General features: G+C 44.8%; 1 protein-coding gene across 3 annotated transcripts; it reads right to left on the reverse strand.

Annotated features, from left to right (window-relative positions):
* Positions 1 to 353: 353 nt before the first annotated feature.
* On the reverse strand, positions 354 to 20,680 carry zgc:153012 (uncharacterized protein LOC777626 homolog). 3 transcript variants are annotated; one of them, XM_048236004.1, is made up of 4 exons: positions 17,618 to 20,680; positions 13,253 to 13,410; positions 2,924 to 2,975; positions 354 to 2,001 (listed from the first exon to the last, which is right to left on the reverse strand). In XM_048236004.1, the coding sequence occupies exons 1-4, from the start codon at positions 18,485 to 18,487 to the stop codon at positions 1,861 to 1,863; spliced, it is 1,221 nt and encodes a 406-aa protein (XP_048091961.1). In that variant the 5' UTR covers positions 18,488 to 20,680; the 3' UTR covers positions 354 to 1,860. The 3 variants fall into 3 exon arrangements, with proteins under 3 accessions (XP_048091961.1, XP_048091960.1, XP_048091962.1); XM_048236003.1 differs by lacking the exons at positions 13,253 to 13,410; positions 17,618 to 20,680 and adding an exon at positions 5,126 to 8,522; XM_048236005.1 differs by lacking the exon at positions 2,924 to 2,975 and having other exon boundaries at positions 1,911 to 2,001.
* Between the last annotated feature and the right edge of the window lie 282 nt (positions 20,681 to 20,962).

A 20,962-nucleotide genomic window follows, 5' to 3' on the forward strand; every position in this document is an offset into this window, starting at 1 on the left:
ATGCATGCTGAGTGATAGACCTTATAATCAGCGGTTGTCAAGAAGAAAGCACATTATGTTTACAACCATGTGTGTAGGCCTATGTGTGCATTTGTCAATGTGATGTTGGCTAGGGGAGTCGTGAGAAATGTTAACTGAAGAAAGTTGAGGATGTTTATGATCGGGGTTAGAGGACATCAGCCAAAACACTCCCTCTTTTATTTAATTCTCAAGCCCTCAAAGCATTCCTCACCCTCAGGCTTCTTACTGTAGCCTAAAGTAGGAAGCCTATCCCTGTCCGAACTGTTGTGGATGAAACATGAAGAATCCTTACTGTGCAAGGAGAAAAGGAGAAAAGATACACCACAACAGTACTTAGTAAAAGTTATTTATTAGATTATTCTTTCTTTCCATTCAACAGTAGAGATAATTAACATCTCGGACAATAGCTTTAAGTTCAGAACCAAAGGTGTAACAGTCATGAAACACCCCCTTCGTACCACTGTTCAGCATTACCGGAGGAACGGCCAAACAGCATAGACTGGGAGTGAGAATGGCAACAAAACAGCACACAACTATTGTTACTGCAGCAACCTAACAAGAATGTACAAAACTAGCCGTTGAGCAGAGCAGTGCTTGCAGAGTAAGACATTCAAGATCCATTTGGCACAAAGGCGCTAAGAGACACTCATGCAGACACACACACACACACACACACAACACAACGTACAACAGAGATATGCTTTGACACAGGCAGTTTTTAGGGCAGGCACTGAGGTCCTTTTGAAGTAGACTCCATAACAGCAGGAACAGGATGTGTAAAAGTCTATGCTGGTTGATACTTGATACTTGACTGCACCCCACCGTTTGGTTGTCAGAGTTACCTAATACTGCTGACAGAAAAAAATGAGCATGGCATCTGTAGGAGAGGAGAGGCCACAGCCTAATAATGGCAAGACAGAGCTACGTAGGAATACAAACACACACAGACACACACACACACACACACACACACAAAAACACACAGACACACACAGTTGAAGGCAATCCATAGGCCTGGTTGACTGCAAAAAATAAACATTCATTCTGGTGGAAAACACATTTAAATAAATAAAGATGGCATTCAAAGGTCCCCATTTGGTAGATCTCTTGTTAACACTACTCGTCATTATTATGACAGACATTATTGCAAACTCCACCTTAAAATGATTATATGAGATATTAGACAGTGTAAGTTTTACTTCTAACACAACTCCCTAATTCATGGTGAAAATGTGCAGGTGTGTGTGCAAGCCAGTGATAGTGAGCGAGAGAGACAGAGGGAAGGAGGAAGAGAGAGAGATTTATCTAAGATCATGAATTTGTGTGTATCCTGTGTGCATCTGTGTGAAAGTTCATTCTGCACAGGTGCAGATACAATTGTATCTGATGTACGATTTTAAATATGTTCAAAAAAATATACCAAATGCAGCGCAAGTGTATAGTCTGCTTGTGCCTGGATCAGGGAGTCCTAGAAGCCTTTAAATGTTCCATCCTTCCGTCCTAAGTTCTTAGTTTTCATTCGCTCCTTTAGTTCCTCTTCTTCCATCCATCTCTTTTGTCGCTCTACACATTCTTTTTTCACTCATCCCTTCATCCTGAGTGCCATTCCAAAGGCCAGAGGCCAGAGGAGTAAAGATACCTCCCATAGCCACCTCCCATAGCCAGTGACAAGTCCCATGTGGTCTGTGGACAAGAAAAGTGCATCTTCCTGTGTTTGCTGTGGGTAGACAAACCTCACATCCAATCACACCTGTCTCACTTTTCCAGGAGACTGATAGGAAAACAGGCTGTGTGTCTCAAGTGGCCTGTGGGGCATAAGGACTACAAGACCCATCATACTTAGTGGCGGTCTCTGAGGGCCTTGAGGATGTAGTTCTCTCGCTCAAGCTGGGCATTCTTCTCTGTCAGCTCCTTAATCTGCTCCCTCAGCAACTCTACTTCCTCTCGAACAGCTAACATTAGGTGTGTCTTCACCAGATCCTGTGAACACACATACACACAGGGATGGAATATGCAAATATACATTATTTATGCACGCAGATTCATGTTAACATAGTTCAAAACACACACACACACACACACACACACACACACACACACAAACACACACACAACTGGATATAAAGTTGTTTACACAGACAATAGAACACACTGAAAAGAGAATGTGCATGTCCTCATTTAGGGCTGTTTTTTTGGGTCATTCATTCCATACTTAATATCCCTTTCCAGACAGAAATACAGAAAGACAGAGGAGGGAGACAGAAAGGCCCTTAAACCCTTAAATTCACAATGGGACTTTTTGCAGTTCCTATAACCTTTTGAAAAACTATCCCCTTTTTACGCATTTGCACAGCATGGAAATGGGAAACATTGAGTTCCTCCAACCTCAGTTCCTATAACTATTTCAGTTTTTATTTTAGGGTCTTTTCGCTGCACGCAAAGGAACCATGATTTATATGTTGATTGATCAAGCACAAGCCTTTTTTCAATTCAGCTTCTGTTTAGATTTGCTTAACTGGTTAAATTTGCTTAGTTGCTACTGTTTTAATTTGATGGTAATGTAATCTGCCTATAAAAATGGTTTATTCAATACTTAGTTGTAACATTAGCTGCAAGGGGCATGTCTGTCTAGATAACATTTTATCAAAGCTTTTTTCTAAGGGGGGAAGCCAAGCTCAAATTATTGAGCAATGTTTTGGCCCAACGTGAGTGCTCCATTAAGGTGAATTACGTCATCTCAGAGCTCCTACAGGCAGTGCAAATCAAACAGAAAAAATCCCTAGGAACTGTAGGAGAGGGGTAGCCTCCAGTTAGGGAACTGTTGTGTCTGGAAAAAGCCTAGAGAGAGAGAGAGGGAGAGAGAGAGAGAGAGAGAGAGAAAGACAGAGGCAAAGTAACTCACCATGGCTTGCTCAATCTTGTTGTCGATAGCAATTGCACTATTACCAGATCCACTGCAAACAATAGGACAGAGCCACAGAATCAGATTGATCAGTTAGACAATTTACTTCCAAAAACATAAAACAAATATTAATTCACTATCCAGATCTAATGACCTCACATTTCTACTAGTTGCATGAAATAAAGAGACTACAGACAATTCGGTTTTCAACTCAACTGTTAACTTCATCTGCATTGTCCCGCCAGCGGTAATGGTCTAAAGTACTCATATCTTCATTCTATATTGATCTACTTTTGAGCACAGCTTCACAAGATCTTGTGCTAGGTCTCAGTTCTAAGTCATATCAAGTGACCTAGAGGGCTGAAATGTGGTCAGTTCAGAGATGCTTGTAATCCGGCAGAAAGAAAAAACTATATTCTAACCTCTGTACCTCTGAGTCAGTACATCACACATTTATTCTGACTGTTTCCTACGAAAACTACAGGATCTCAGCTTTCTATAGAGGTCAAACATTACAAAAACTACCGGTTACAGCCTCCTAAAATGCTGGCGTCGTGTACACGCAAGGCCTAACCGATAACATATATTCACCGGTTTAAAAAAAAAAACATCGTCGTGTAGACGGGCCCTGAGAAACAGACACCTCACAGGCCCCCAACTGGCAGCTTTGTTAAATAGTACCCACACAACACTAGTGCCAATGTCAACATAAGAGGTGATTTTAAGATGCTGGCCTTCTACTTTAGACAATGTTGTAAAGAAAAGGCAATAACTCATAATGGCCAGTAAAAAGAAAAGATTAAGAAAGGTAAGAAAACAGAGACAGTTGACCGAGGAAGACTGGGAAAAAGTGTTATAGACAGACAAATGTAAGGTGTTCGGATCACAGAGAAGAAAACTCGTGACATGCAGACCCAAAGCTGGAGGAGTGTTTGACTGTGTGTTTGAATCTGTCAAACATAATGGAGTGTAAATGCAAGGGAAAGTGTAGGTATACACATACAGTGTGTGTGTGTGTGTGTGTGTGTGTGTGTGTGTGTGTGTGTGTGTGTGTGTGTGTGTGTGTGTGTGTGTGTGTGTGTGTGTGTGTGTGTGTGTGTGTGTGTTTGACACAGGAAGACAGAGACAGACAGAAAAAGAGGAAAAGAGAGATATGACAGCTTCTGTGGGCAGTGTGTGTATGTGTGACATGGTGAAAGTAAGTAAAAAAGAGCTAGAGTGAGAGAAAGACAGACAGAGAGAAAGAGAAAGAGAGAGAGGGGTACACAATGAGCGATTTACAGGCAAACATTCTTTGCTGCTGGAGCTTTGCCCTCTTACTGTGTCATCCTCTCTCACTTCTTACTCATACAAACAAACAACACACACACACACACACACACACACACACACACACACACACACACACACACACACACACACACACACACACACCATAAAATCAGTGTGGGTTTCAGTGCCCAAACCAGTTTACGGGACAGTTACGGGAATGTTCCTCAACATGTGCCCTATATTTGTGCAGATGTCTGTATGTGTGTGTGTGTGTGTGTGAACTTAAGTCAAAAATGTGTCACAACTGTATAATTGTAAAACACAAAAAGACCCCCAGGACTGCCACTGCCAAAAGAAAATATGTTTGCCACTGCCATACTATCTGTGTGTGTGTGTGTGTGTTTGAGCATCTGTGACACAGATCCCATTGTTGTGTAGTGAGTGAGGCACATGGTTCACATTACTGTGATCTATTCCTGATGTAAACACATACACACATACATTCACATGAGGACACACATGCACACACACAGACACATGGACAGACCCAAACACACACACACATCCACACATCCACGCACGCACACATCCACACACGCACGCGCGCACACACGCACACACACACACACACACACACACACACACACACACACACAGGGGGGGGGTTGAAACAACTTAAACATAATGAGAGGCAACACTGCCGAAGGGAGAAAATACACATGCACAAACACATTCCTTCTTCAAACTAATAGACGGCAACATCACAGAGGTGAGAGAATATAGATGTCCAAAATATTTTGTTCACACTCACATGCCACTCACATACCACAGACACACAGTCACACTTCATTACTGACAATGTCTCGCACTCAACACAAAAACGCACTCACTCACACACACACACACACACACACACACACACAGCATTACCCTCGACAGAAGAGCACCAAGGACAAGAAAGCTGTCTCTGAACCACGGGTCCGAGCCTCTTTTGGAAGGTCCAATTTGTGCCTGACCACGGGGAGAAGAGAGTGACCCCCCTGTTCTCCTTTCCTCTTGGTCTCTCCCACACTTCCATGACCAGGGGACAGGCCAGGGCATAGAGTCCCAGAGATGGTGCCCCTAGCTGGGCAGCAGGACTGAAGAGCAAGGCCTTGAGGGCTGTAGAAAGATCCTGGCTGGTGTGAAACTGCTGGCTGGGTTGGGAGGATGGTTTTGTTTGAGGCAGGGTCACAAGCATACCAAGGCTTTCCACAGAACTGCTGCCAGCTGTCTAAGGCTGGTGATGACTGAGGTGTGTGCTGCCCCAGAGGATCACAAGAGATGAGGGTTTGAGGGTTGCCCAGGATCGAGGGAGATTTTGGGGAGTTGGAGGGGTGAGCACCCCTTAAGGATGGTGCAACTAGGGCTTGGGCCTCAGCAGCAGGTGACTGTTTAATGGGTGAAGGGGAGGCTCCAACTGCTGTGAGTCTGTTAGACTGAGGCTGAGTTATAGATCCTATAGGTTCTATGTGAGAACCAACAGAAGACCCTGTGGTAGAGCCAATGGTAGGTCCTGGGGTAGATGTGACATTAAGCCCTGTCACTGAGCTGACAGTAGACCCTGTGGTGGAGTTGACTTCATGTCCTGTAGCAGAGCTGATAGTTGGGCCTGTAGTGGAGCTAATAATGGGCCTGGTGGTGGCGGTGACGAAAGGCCCTGTGTTGGAGCTGACTGGAAGCCCTGGATTACAATTAACAATCAATTCCTTTGGACAAGCAGTGTTCGTGGAAATCGACCCGGTGGTGCAGCTAGCTTTAGGCTCTGTATTGATTTTAGCAACGAGCCCTTTGTTAGAGTGGGAGATTTGTTGAGTGGTAGAAATAACTACAGGTTGTGTTCCAGAGCGGATTTTGGGTTCATCAACAGGTGTTGACTTGGATCCAACACAGGTAATAGTGGTGGACTTTGAGGCAGATGTAGATTTCCGACTAATGGCAGATGTGGCCCTGGGCCCTGTGGTGGTGGATATGGTCTGAGTGTGTCTGTCTGCCCGGAGGGGAACCATCTGGGTGTACCGGCTCCCCCGCTCTACAAACTGCTGCTGCCCGATGGGCCAGGAGTCACGCACCCGCATCCGGGGGACATCCCTGATCATGATTCCCTCTGTCCCCTCCCGATCCCCATCCTTCCATCTCTCCCGCATCACCACTTTCTCTGCTGTCCTCTGGGGGTAAGGTGGAGAGGCAGTCCAGGAAGATGACATGATTGGTTCAGCCGCTGGAGGGACAGACAACCGGGCCAATCGCTTCGCAGATGGTGAAGAACAAGAGTTGGAGCCCAGACAGGGCTTGCCAGGAGACGATGCCCTGAGAGGATAGGGTCTGGACTCATGATTGACAGGGCTGTTAAGAGGAGAGACCTTGGACAGGACAGAGGAGGAAGAGGAGGATGATGAGGAAGGAGAACCAAGGGACATGGACGGGGAGGACGCCGAGACATGGGACGAAGAGATGGACGAGGGTAATGGTGGAGGGAGAGAGACCGGACGTGCCTGCCTGCGAATCTCAAAGGCAGATATGATCTTCTTCACACTGCCAAACATGTTCACAGCCCCGGGGACGATTACTCAGTCTTTAAACGGGCAGGAGGATGTCTCGCAAACAGGAAGTGGATAATGACTTCACCTGCATCTTCCTTACAAGGTTAGCTTAGCAACAGCCAGACAGCCACAGCATAGAATCAAGCAAAGGAAGCCTTCTATTTAACCATTTCCTGTGGTAGACCAAATGGAGCGGTGGCGTGTGAATCTCGGGTAACTGAGAGATGGGGTGACTCCCAACATAGGGCAGCACTAAAAAAAGAGCAGCGATGTGCAGATTGTTCCGGCGCCGTTCTGAGAGAGAGAGGGTCCGCATAGGGCAACAGGTGGATTGCCACTCTGATTTACAGCGCTCAGTCTCAGTCACCATCCATTTCTGGGTCAGAGCTCACACACGCCCATCCCCCCACACACACACTCATTCACTCACACACACACACACACCCACTTGAACTCACCAGCCTGCAGTCACATACACAGCAACACAAAACGGTTCAGTTTCATTCAGAGTGTGTGTGTGTTTGTATGTTTGTGTATGTGTGTTCAATTCTGAGTGAAGGCTCCTCAAAATCCCAATCACAAGGTCTCCCCTTAGCTGGTCAGTCCTAATCCGGCCCCTTAATCTGCTCTAATCCCGGTAATAAGGCCAGTCCACGCTGCGTCTGCAGAATGTCTCAAGGATTACGGTAATCTGAGCCGGATGGGTGTGGCCGTCTCTCCGCAGGTCTTTCCCGTAATCCCAAAATTCCTCTGGATACGGTGCAGCAATATGGAGGCCCACCTCGCCACACAAACGTACAGTAACGTTGGCCTCGGATTCCCCTGGAAATGAATTCCGTATGTGGATGGTCTGCAGGATAATTGGTGGCTCGGCAGGGACTGGATTTAAGACAGAGCTGTGTCTCTTGTGGCTACCACTCTCCTTCTGTGGGGTAGTGTGTGTTTTTCAGTGGCCCTCTCTTGGGACATTAGCATTTTCTAAAGACACACACACACATATTCACAAAGACACACATATACAAAAACAAAATACACAAATGCTCACAAAAGTCCCTCACACAGACAAACCTACCCACATACATACAATGTGTCTCTCTCATGCTCATGCACAACGCACAACACACATGGACACACACACACACACACGACACATACACAGCCAAGTTTCGGTGATAGGCCAACACATTCCGTTCCCCGCCTACTCACTGTCTCGGCCAATCACACAGCACTCTGCATTCTCTGCCCACCCACTCTCCGCGTGAATGGCAAAAAGTTTCCATTGTCCTCTCACTAAAGACAACAATCTATCTGTGTGTGTGTGTGTGTGTGTGTGTGTGTGTGTGTGTGTGTGTGTGTGTGTATGTATGTATGTGTGAAGGCATGTGATTTATCATGTACAGACATGATCTTGGCACAGAGGATATGTGTACATGCACGTTTGTGTGTGTGTGTGTGTGTGTGCGTGTGTGTGTGTGTGTTCGTCCGTTGGAGAGAGAAGTGAGCCGACTCAGGAAATTCACTGCGGACAGAGAAGCCCATCCGGACTCCCCAAACACTGGACCAGGAAGTTCAGCTGATCAGCTTCTCTACAGTAACCGTCTTTAGATAGGGATCGCACAACATTCACAGGAAAGAGGAGACGTCTTTATGCCGCATCGTGTGTCTAAAAATGAGGCAAAACATTGCTGGCCTGGTCCTTCGTAACGCAAGTGTTTACATACAATTCGGCATGTTGAGGAGCCAGGAAGCAAGACCGAATAGCAAAATGAAGCATGACGTGGAACATTGGACATAACAAACAAACTATGCATGATTTTCACACATAGCTTTGACATGCTGGGAATTTTGCTACCCTGGAAATCCAGAGTTCTCGCGGGAGCACAATTTGAATTTGCTCAGCGAGTCACTCTGGCAATGAGTAATGATGCTCATTACTTATGTCCCTTGTATCGTAGGGCACCAAATCACATTGGTGTATCTGATATAGGCGGGCCAGAGGTGAGCTAAACAGATGACGACAACGCTGCAACAAATCAGTCAGTAAACATTGGTTGTAGTGTTATCCAATTGCGTGCAGTGAGATTTTCAAATGCATGCTTAGTGCCGCCCCTCGAGTTGGGCCATTACATTAGTCATGGCCAGACCCTTAATCTTTCTAGATTCCTAGGGTCTGGATTTTCCAGGCTAGGATTTTGCCATCACTAATTCTTCAATGTTTTTATTCCTCAAAATGTATAGCTTAACCGCCATATAGGCTTGCCTGTTAATTAAAATAATGTATGAAAATAAAGTTGTGGGTCAAGTTAGTGTTCCCTGAAGATGAGACAGATGTAGGCTACAGTTAAGTTATGTTGGCCATTGCTTCTCTAATGGATGCCAGAAATTGCGTATCATACTAGGACAGTTTGTAAGCCTGCTAACATCGCAAATTTTGGTTCATATTCAGGTCCATATAGTTCTACAACAAAGAGTGTTTCTGGAGAAGATTTTGAATTTAGTTAGACCTGTGTGATAGTATAATATGGCCAGACTATCTCTAACTATCTCACATCGAGAAGAATGCATGACTGAAATAAGAGTGGACTAACTATCAGTGTTGCGTGGTCCGCCCAAATATATTAAATATTTGAATGATATTCGGGTCATTTGCGGCCGGGTCAGTTCAAATTAGTTAAATATATATATATATTTTTTTAAGAAATACTTGAAGTATCACGAGAAGACTAACATCAATATTGAACTCATAATTGCTTTTCAAAGATATCATTGGTTGCAGCATACTTGCCACATAGTCAAGTCAAGTCAAGTCAAGTCAAGTCAGTTTTAGTATAGCGCATTTCACATGCACAGAGCGCTACTTGCCACATAGGCTACCTGTACCCGGAAGGATGAAGATGTAGATAGATAGATAGATAGATAGATAGATAGATACTTTATTGATCCCCAAGGGGAAATTCAAGCGAAGTAAAAAGTAAACAAAAGATGTAGAAAAAAAAAATACAAAGACACGGAGCTACCTCAACATGCTGCCACTCTTGTTAAGTTAAAATAATAAAGACACCCCTCCAGGAAAAGCCATATATGGGAAATATTTGGAAAGGTTAGAGAAGATGAGTAGTGGAAGTTATGTTCTATGCACTTCTTGCAAAGCTAAAAGAAGCACAAAACAGGCACGACCAACATGACTCATCACAAATGCGGCAAGCCCTCCCAGCCAAAGCGAGAAAGTGCAATTCCCAAACCTCAAGCAAGCAATAGATTGCTTTATATTATACACTGGAACAGCTTTTTTAGACTATGACAAGTCGCTCAGTAAAATAATGCTGATACTTTACCACCTGCCCATATTAAACTTTTAGCCTACAGCCATGAGAATTGGATAAGGGATGTCATGGGTAAAGGGTGCCAGCAGGAATGTAATGTTACACAGACTACACACAGCCATATCTATGTATAGGTCATGCCATGGTGGTAGGTTCACGCATTGGTAGCCTATGCGTATAAAAGTTACCTTAGTTCGTTGTGTCTGTGACTTTAAACAGTGTATGTGCTTTAACTTCAGTTAAGCTTTGTGCTTCATTCAGCATTATAAACCAGTTCTTATGCTAACATTTTGACCAGCAATGTATCTCTCTCGCCTACCTTGCTGCCTCCACCATTTCTGTTTTCGAAAGAAAAATGTATGTCCATGGCCTTGAAGTCTTGTCTTAGTGTTTAGCTAATCCTAGCTGGTTGCGTGCGTGCCTGCACTCTTATTCTCATTCTGCGCAAACATTAGCCTATGTCCTGCATGACTACCTGTATGTAGTTCTACTGCATAAAGTTTACTTTACAGAAATGGCCTACTGTCACACTGCATGGTAGACTATAGCCAAACATTTTGTAAATAAGCGGGTCGGATCGTGGGTCAGGTATAATTTTGTCTTAATTAATATTCGTGGTCCGAGTTGCGGTCGGGTTGATTAAAATATCGGGCAAGCTCGGGCCGCTTTTGACCAGAACCGCGCACTACTGCTAACTATGGATAACTGTGGATACTTGTAGACCATAAAGGTAAGAGTTCATTGTCAGTATGTTTAGCTGTGTTTGCTTGTTTGGCTGCATAGCATGTTGCTAGTTTGTTTGCTAGTTAAGTTTGCTAATGTCCAGCTCCTAAGTTATGTGCAGATTTCTGTAATGTGCCGTCTCTGCTATTGCTGCTTTTGATCAGTCAGATTTCAAATCTCCAGTGGTGGGTTGGACACATGTAGTCATCAAAACGGCCACCCAAATTCCCCCATTCCGCCTTGACGCATTTACACTGTTGACGGAACAACATGTTGCACCTTTATGTCTACCCCTCTTGGTGGAAAATGGTAAAATTGGCGGGCCATGTCGAGCTGCCGTTCCGCCTCGGTGTGTCTAAAAACGTCCAGCATTCCGCCATATAGGTGCACAAAAGGCGGCATATTACTCAGTGCAAAAATGACTAGTGACTCACTGGGAGAAGGGTAGGGCCTGTGGGACTGACAGCTCTCCAGAGGTGCGATCAGGCTCCTTTCTTGCACAAGCATGCTATTATGTAAAGCCCTGTGTTTATTATGCAATGATTCAGGCTTTGTAATTGTTAAGAAACTTCTTTCTCTCTTTCTTTCTCTTTATCTCTCCCTATCTCTCTCACACACACAGGTGCACACACTGTTCTATTGAATTCCATAAATATTGACAAGAGGATAAGGTATCAACATAAGCTAGTGTTGTGGCAGATAACAAACACACACACACATACACACACACACACACACACACACACACACACACACACACACACACAAATGCACAGCCACATACTGACATACAAAACATAAACACTCTTACCCAGATGTACACTGTCGCTAATCTGCCTGTGTGCATGCAAAAAGGCACGCACAAACACACACAGTTCACTGTGTGCAGCATCATGTTTACCATACAAACTGAACTGCCCTTTACTGTGATGCATATAACAAATAAAAATACCAATCTTTTTCTGTCCCTCTCTTTCTTCTCTCTCTCATTATCAGTCTATCTCTTGTGCACACATCACTCTATTGCCACACATATCAAAGCTGACTCTACTTCCCCTTATAGCCTGACCATGAAAATGGCCAGAGAGATACACACTATCCTGGTCAGAGATGAAGCAAATGCTGTTCAACACACACACACACACACACACACACACAATCCCTTCAAGGTATACATAAACTTTATGGGAGTTAACGTGAGGACAACTCAACAATTCACAGGCACACACACACTCAAACAAATGCTAATACATATGTACACAGCCACACACAAACACACACACACACACACACACACACACACACAGGTTTTCCTGGGGCCTCTCCTTCTCCCTCTTTACTTGCTCCCTCTTTTCCTGCCTCCCTTCCCCCCTATCCTTCATTGCTTTCCTTCTCTCTGCACTGCTTTCTCTCACTACACTCCTCCCTCTCTCTGCATGAATAGGGGCTCTATTCTCTCTTGCTCTCACAAACCACAAACCCTAATCACACTGAAAGACAGAGAAAGAGAGAAAGAGAAAGAGCAAAAGAAAGCAGGGGGGGCTGAAGGGAAAGAGTGAGAGCTTACTGTACGCACTGTATGGTGTGCATGCATACGAAACATGTGAGTATACTTTCTAAGGGGTGTTGATGCTAACATGCACATATTATATAACCCATGTATGTGTCTGTGTATGTCATGTGTATTTGGCTGTATGTTCATCACTTCAATGATTCATGTGTGAGTCTGCTTCATGTTCGGTTGCCCGCTTGTCTGTGTGCTCCAGCATATGTGTGTGTGTGTGTTTGCCGAGGTATTTAGACAGTGGCTGAGACTGTGCACACTGGTCTGTGAAGTTCAGGAGGGTGCCGCTGGACCAGAGCCAACATTGCCTCCAGCGGAGCCGCAGGTTCACAGTGGCCTTCTAGCCTGGTCTCCAAAAATGCAACCGCGCTCATCAGTGCTCCAGCTCTAAATATAGAGCTACAATTCCATGCAGAGATATAGTGAGTGATGAGAAGAGATGGTGACAGGGGAGATAGAAAAAGAGATGATACAAAGAAGACAAGAAAAAAGTAGAAAAGGATACAAGGGTAGAGAGGCCACTTAACATAACATATGCATGACTCCTGATATGACCCAAGTGCTTTTATCTGTGGCGTCCTTTTTGAAACTAACAACTTCAACCCAAATGAGGCAGAACAGCACAACAGAGTAGAGATGATCTCTTGGCCGCCTCATTCTAAACTCTGACTGACCCACGCGTGACATCACGGTAATGCTCCACTATAAAGGGCAGGGCTGAGCATTCAGCCCTCTGTCTCACGCCGTCTTGAGTCAGTATTTAACACTACATTGCTATTTCATAATAGCATGTGCGTGCACACACACACACATGCACGCACACACACGCACACTCACACACACACACACACACACAAATACCCACCTTTCATCCACCTCAAAGGCACCCCCCACTCCAAACATGGACTGTGCCAGGGCAAGCGCTGAGGGTGTCTGAATGGGTGTGAGGCTCGGGTGGAACAGACCATCTCGACCTCCCAGGTGGGAACCAGGGGAGCTGGGCTGGGACTGGGTCATACGGAACTGATTGACAAGGAAACACAGACAGGGGGGTTAGGAGATCCACAAAGACCAGCTGGGGAAAAAAACTAAATTGATGTCTTCACTTTCTCTCAAGGCCTGTATGTCTTTAAAAGCATTGCATGACACAGTAGACTCGGCTGACTGCAACATGTGCTCAGGCTTGTTCCGAGAGCTGGTTTGGCAAGCATGGGAAGGAGACACCTGGTCTCTACACTTCTTAATAACAGGTGTGCAATGTCTGCCCTGGTAATGCATACAGTTTTGACGTCAGGGTCATGAATTGTAAGGGAAACCAGGAAGTTCATTACAGCATTGTTCAAAACATAATCTGAATCTGAAACAATACTGTGTCTGATATAAAGAATTACTTTTTTATCAGTCCATACCAGCTACCATGTTTGTCTGTTTTACCCACTAACAGCCAGTTGATTAAAGCTTTATCCTCATGTTTTATAATGTCAACAGTTTGCAGATTAACCCAGTTACAAACAGTGCAAACAGTGAGTATGCAAGTTGGACAGACATCCTGTTTAGTAGACTTCCTGTTTCCTGTTTCACTGTTCAGCTGTGGCTTTGATGGAAAATGTACATGTGAATCAGGCTGAGTCACAAACTCACTGAGTGGCAATGAACAATACAAATATGAGTCTGCCGGTGAATAATCTGGGTGTGTGAGAAAGTGTGTGTGAATGTGAGAAGTACGAGTGAGAACGATGTGCGAATGAGGGTAGAGATTGTATGTTAGACTGAATTAGGTGCATAGTGTGCATTACAGTATACATATCTATTTCAATAAGGATTTATGAGAGAAATGAGTTCAACATAAACTTGTGCATGCACATGCATTTGTGTGTGTGTGTGTGTGTGTCATTGAATATGCGTGTCTAATGGATGTGATCAAGACTGGCCCAAATCAAAAGGTCCATAAAATCCAATTACCAGCCCCTCAATAAACAACAAGTTATTTTGCATATCTCTGCATGTGATGATACCATAATATGTCACACTGTTAACAGTAATACTAACATTAATATAACTGCTATATACGCCTTACTGAAATCAAGCATGGTTTGCAGTCAGTGGATGTGGTTTTGCACATTTCCTATTAATCTAATTGTTAGAAAAATGATCAGTCACATATTATGAAAAATGTTACTTTTCAGTGCTTTTACACATGTATTTCGGTATTTGGGATGGCAATTGATGCCACAACACCAAAATAACACAGTTGTTTATGGGCTGCCTTGGTCTGGAAATGAGATGAAACTGAGCCAATTCAGAACGTTTCCCTTCATGATGTCATTAAAGGAAGCTTGTTGAATAAAACCGCCTCAATTTTACCTATCTGGTCTCTGCCTAAAGAACAAAAGTGCGAAACAAGCTTGGGAACTAAACTAAAATGTCAAAGCAAAGCCATGGAGCAATGTAATGTAATGCTTGTGTGTAAAGGAACAGGGACACAAATAGGGCACTCTGAACAGGGCAGGCAAAATTGAAAATGGTGTTGTAATGACTAGTACACCAGATGTTTTATTAAGACCATAAGGAATTATTGAGATACATTTGTGAAAAAAGGGGGGGTAATATGTGACCTTTTACACAAAATCAGTGTTAACTAGTCAATATCACTGACATAACTCCTGCCCTCTAAACTAAGTGTAAATATTAACAATATTCATACATGAGTACATAAATAAATGTACTATAAGAACTTGTGTGCTTACAGTGTGGGAATGTGTCTGTCTAACTCTGTAAACTTGTGTGTCTGTGAGTGAATGTTAGCCTGGAAACCAAACTCTCTGACTTCGCAGAGAGTCTGGCCTAGATCCATAGGCGTACGTTTATTTCCGGGTGGGAGGGCACAGTTTGAGGTTTAAAACAGAGAATAAACGGGCTCTGGTTTAAAATCATTGGAGTTCCTTTGAACCAATCACTAATAACCGGCGTTTCGTCATATAGAGAAGTTTCTCTGCACGCCCATAACGGGTGTATCTTATCAGCAAACAATCACACGTTTCATCTGCGTGACTCTCGCCAAAATGCATCATATAGTGTTTTGTGAATGTACCCAAGTCAAACTTTCATGTAAATACATAAGTACGTCCAAAGCGCCACTTTTAATCTTGTATGCGTTGTCGCTTTCGGGTGAAATGACCTTTTGAATGGGATTCCTAGGGCCACTACTTTTTTTGATACAATCGCGTCAAAATCGCTATTTTTCAAACACTATGAAGGCTCGACATAACTTGAAACTTTGATTGAAGCATCATCAGTGTCTCTACATATGAATTCGAGCATTAAGAACATTGTTCGTGTACACATAGTTTACTATACACACTTTACACTAAGTTATGTCGAGCCTTCTTAGTGTTTGAAAAATAGCGATTTTGACGAGACCATGTAGCCTAGCCTACTAAACTACAGTTTGACTCGGGTACGTTCGTAGCCTTTTTAAGTGACAAAAATATATGACTAAAGTTTAGCTGACGATATAACATCCTACTCCACTGTGACTTCGTTCGTGACACTCCTGTTAATAGGCTAAACCAGAGAATGTCTAATAAGGGGAGAACCTTCACTCTCGGAACGCTTCCGGTGTGGTACTGCATCTAGGTGCGCTCGCGGGCAAGTCCAGAATGAATGGAGGTCTATGGAGCTGTACCCCTCAAAATCCACTTTTCTCGGGATATATATTTTTTTCAAGTAATTTTAATATTGTATTCGAACGGGGAAGCAAAGACAATACACTTGGTTGAGTATTATATTTTTTAAAGTCACTTAATTGTTCTAAAAAGCCTTTCAAACGTGTCAATGACGTCATTCATTAGCATGATCATAGCGTAGCATAGCATCAATGCTAGCGTGTTATGGGCAACAACGACCCAACCTGTAAGAAAACGAAAGGACACGACTCCCTGATTATTTCACTTTTGATTGATAATCCATATCCATTTTGTGAAAAATAAAATAAAATCTGAGGGTTTCAGTTGTTAAATAGGTGAAAACAATAAATGTAGCCATGTAGCTCCATAGGACCCCATGTATTTTGGACTCGATTGCCATCTAGGTGAACTCTGGTGAACTGCAGCCAAATTTGGTTTGTATGGGATTAATAGAGAGTGGGGAGGCTCTCCGTAGACGGGCTCTGGCTAAACTATTATTCACATTTGCTCAAAGATTTCATAAGTGGCGAAGTCCCGCCCCTTCCGTTTGCCTCCATGGGACCTATCTTTCAAAAAAATTTGAACGGCAGTCTATGGCGAAAAATAAATTATTTTCTGGTTGACTTGTGCCTTGAATTACCCATATGATGTTTGTCAATGTTAAAGACAATTTTTCATGTAAAGACATTTGCAGTTTGTTTTGTAACTATTGAATTACAACATTGTGAAAGATCGTAATTCCAACGACTACAAACCCATCAGTCACGCTAGTGACGTTAGCTCATTCACAGCCACACTAGATTGTACAAGCATACCAGCAACAGGTCTTAATTGGGCTTTCCTTGCCGAAGAAAATACCATGAGTCAGAGGATTAAACACATCAGGTAAGTTGTATTCGTCCATAGACTGTACATTACATACTGTTAAGTGACATAGCAGGCAGCAAGATGCAACCGTTAACTAGCATAACAGCTCTTATCGTTGGTGACGTCCATCGTTCGAGACGAGAGATGTAGTCCACTGAGTGGATTCGCACAAAACCAACATAACTTTTGAAGTCTATCGAACAACAGTACTTTCTTGACGTGAAAAATGATCTTTTAAATTCACACACATCATATGTGAAATTCATTGGCACAATTCAAACTGGACCAAAAAATAATTGTTATCTCTCCATTAACTCCCGTTCATAATTTTTTGAAAGATAGGTCCCATGGACCGGAAGTAGAAGGGGCGGGACTTTGCCACTCTATAAGCCCTTTTCGCTCCCTACGTATGTTGATGTATTCCAAGCGATCTGCTTCGGGGACGGGGACGTAGTAATTGAAACACCATGCCTGGGTACGTAATCGCTCTCAGGGACGCCCTCTGTTCGCTGGTTGGTCCAAAGATTGTTAAGGCGGAGTCGGCTGCCCAACTGCCGAAGTAAACGAGCGTGAATCAACCTATTCCAGACGGAGTACTGTAGGGAAAAAAATCGACCGGAAGTGCGTAGACAGGCCAAGGCCAGGCTAATTAAATGTGTGTGTGTGTATTTTTTTACCTTTCCGGTGGCATCCATGTCCAGCCTGAGTGGCGGCGGAATGTTGCGCATGCGTGAAGTGGCTGGTGACAGCAGGCAGGGTGGCTCGGGGCTGGCATGCGTTGGCGAGGGCGGCCCGCTTAGAGCGCCCCCTCCCGCCCCCCCGGCCAGCCTCCGCTGTGGCTGCTGCTGGTGCGCCAGCAGGTGGGTGGTGCCCTGTGAGTGGACGATGGGCCCCACTGCTGCTGCCGTCGCCCCGCGCAGACCCTTGGCCAGCCCCAGCGGTTTGAGTGCTGCGCCGGCCACTGCACCGCCGACGCCGCCGCTTTCCAGGCCCACTGTCTCCAGTGACTCCAGCGAGTGAGCGTGCCGCATGCTGTCCAGCACGCGGCGGAGGCGCGGCTCGGGCTCGGGCCGCTCCAGCTGGTCCACACAGGTCCAGCGGCCGCGTCGGTACGGCTCCCCGAGGCCCTGGCCCAGGCGCACCACGCGGAAGCGAGACGCCCCGCCGCTACTGCTCAGACCGCCGCCGCTGCCCCCGCCACTGCCCTGCTGCTCAGCTTCACTCTGCCGGCGTGAGAGAACGGGCGTAGCCGGTTGGCTGGAGCTCCTGTCCGTCTGCGAGGAAGGCGGGCTGAGGGCGAGAAAAGGGCTGGGTCCGTTGGGCACAGCCTGAGGGGTGTCCGTCGAGCTCCTGTCGGCTGTCGGCTGCTGTCGGTGAGGGAGAGACGGGGAAGCCATGGTGCTCTGGCCACCATTGCTAAGCACCCCAGTAGGGCTGGCGTCTGCAGCCGCAGGGTTTTGGGCGGTGGGGCTATCCGTTGCCCATTGGCTGTAGTCAGACGTCACACTAGTGATCTGAAAACCACTTTTTTTCTTACCCCCACTCATTGTTAAGGTGAAATTGTGTATGTGTGTGTCAGTGTGTGTGCTGTAATTGAGTGTGTGTTAGCCCTGAGTGTGAAGACTCATATCTCTTTTCTAGTTAATGCCCAGATTCCAACACACACATACACACCAATGCAACTGGGTGACACAGAATGAGAAAACAAATCTCTGAGGTCAACCAAAAGTATCATGGAACATCCAAGTATCTCCACTCAGACAGGGACAGAGAGTGCTTGGGGGGTGAGGAAAAATAATGGTCTCTTTTCATCAGCAAACCCACAGGGGAGCATCTGGTTACATTCCACAGATCACACTCAAAAACAGTCCTCAGGTGAACTCACACAGGCCTTCCCATAGGCTTGCAACTACACTAATTCTGTGCACTTTAAAACTTTTAAAAACACATAAAACTTTCCAAAAAGCCCTCACTGTGCGATCTTGTGAAAAAGAGTGAAAACTTTGTAATGTTTTGTTTTAAAAAAAAAGAGAAAGTGAGACCTGGAGCCAAGCCTTTTTGCACAGGAGCAGGCAGCTCTCTGCTCAGAGGTTGCGCAAGGCGCACTTGGCTGAAGACGAACAAGGCGTCCTCCTCACTTCGCGTATTTATAGATGGCTTGTCTGACAGTGTTATTGCGCCTGCGCCACGGGATACATTCCACCAAAGGATGTGGATCTCGTACGTGCGCGTCGATCAGGTCAAATTGGGTGAATCCCTTGTCCCTCGGGTCAAAGATAACAATAGCCTAAAAATAAATACACAGCGACAACAACAAAATAACTAATCTAAACTAGCAGTTCAAAAATATTTGTCTTTTACGCTGCTCATCGACAGGTAATGTTTCTCTCCGTTACCGTGAGCAGTGTCAGAGGCTGGGTCGACACGACAGGAGAAGACTTTCACACCGAAAGAAGAAACACCGAGCTCTAAGTCTAACTATAGATTACCACGGGTAATCCATGCTGTGGATTATCTAGAGGTTTTCCCAGAAAAATCGGTGAACAACTTTCCGCTGTAGGCATTTGTGCTGAGGGTCACGTATTTTAGGCAACGTTTTTAATCCAATAGTGTTGCAGCCAAAACTCTGACGTCTCCGGGGCCGATTTAGATTCCTGACTGGGGGCCCGTGGAACACTGTGGTTTCAAACTATTATTTGATGTAATATAGGCCTACCAGCACACTTCAGAAACGGTTGCATTCGCACCATGCCGCAAATGACGCAACATCCAACCGTCAGCTTCAGAGGAGAGATTAAGGTTTTCGACTGAAATTGTGAACCAAAGGTGTGCCCATCATGAGCCCAGATGTCCACATCTGATATAGTCTTGACATCGAAGAGAAATTACGTACGCATTCATTTGTGTGAATGTTTTTTTTCTCCAGGCTCAGTCAGTCATTCACATGAGCTTTAATCTCCAGGAAAAGAAAGGCTACTGCACTGATGTAGTATACCTTGCGCAATGTTCCTCCCACATCATTTGTCCGGGTGACGAATATTTGAGCCAAAACGCATCCACAGAAGCTTGTGCCAGGCTTTTAGGGAGAATATCCTCAACTCTTCACATCGGAAAACATAAGTTAAAGGGGGCGTGTTGTGTTCCTCTTGAGGCCCATTCAAGTGTTACCAAAGTACGAATAGTGCGTTTATAAATCTTTGTTGTGAGAAAACAGTAAAAAGGTTAATCCAACACCATTGTTTCTCAGATTTACAACACCCTGTTTCTGTCACTCACACACTCGGTCCGTCTCTCCACTTCTCGTCCGTCACACCTCTTCCAGACTCGAACCGAGTCCAAGTTGTGATTTTGAAGCAATGCGATTCTACGACAAATTGCCACTGGAACCAAAACGAGCTATAGGCGAGGTTCTGTGGCGAGCTCACGATCTTCAACTGTGGAGCAGCTGTCCACCCGTTTCACAAGAAATAAGTTCCCTTCTCGTTGGACACTGGTAGACTTCAGCGCACAACTATTTACAGAGACGTTCACGGCTCGTTCAGACTGCTCAGTAGAGTTTTAAATACTGCTAGTGCCTGAACGAGCTCATTTTGGGTTTATCGGCCTGTGCGTCTCTCCATAACCCGGATTCGTGGCCGTTTGCTGAGTTGTTGCACCTCTTCTCGCGAAATCAAACTACATGTTTATTTGTTTCTGGTGCGAAACTGTTGACAAGTTTTCTTCAAACGGAAGTCCCGCCCTCGGACGCACGATGCGTCGGCGGAGCATCCCTTCTCCCTGGATAATCTCGACTCCTCACCTATGCAACTGAGCTAGACGCTCCGGATGCGGGCAGAAAAAGACGACGACTGCTACCCAACTACTTTTCCAACAATCTCCCGCTGACTACTTTAAAAAAAATGTAATCGCTATATTGCTCAAAACTGTGCTTCTCTTATAATAACTGGACATACAAATAACATGTTATCTGTAACTTTTTCTAATGTTATAGGCTATTAACATAATTATGGGTAATAACACAT

The sequence above is a fragment of the Alosa alosa genome, chromosome 24 (genome assembly GCF_017589495.1).
Source record: "Alosa alosa isolate M-15738 ecotype Scorff River chromosome 24, AALO_Geno_1.1, whole genome shotgun sequence".
NCBI classification, from domain to species: Eukaryota; Metazoa; Chordata; class Actinopteri; order Clupeiformes; family Clupeidae; genus Alosa; species Alosa alosa.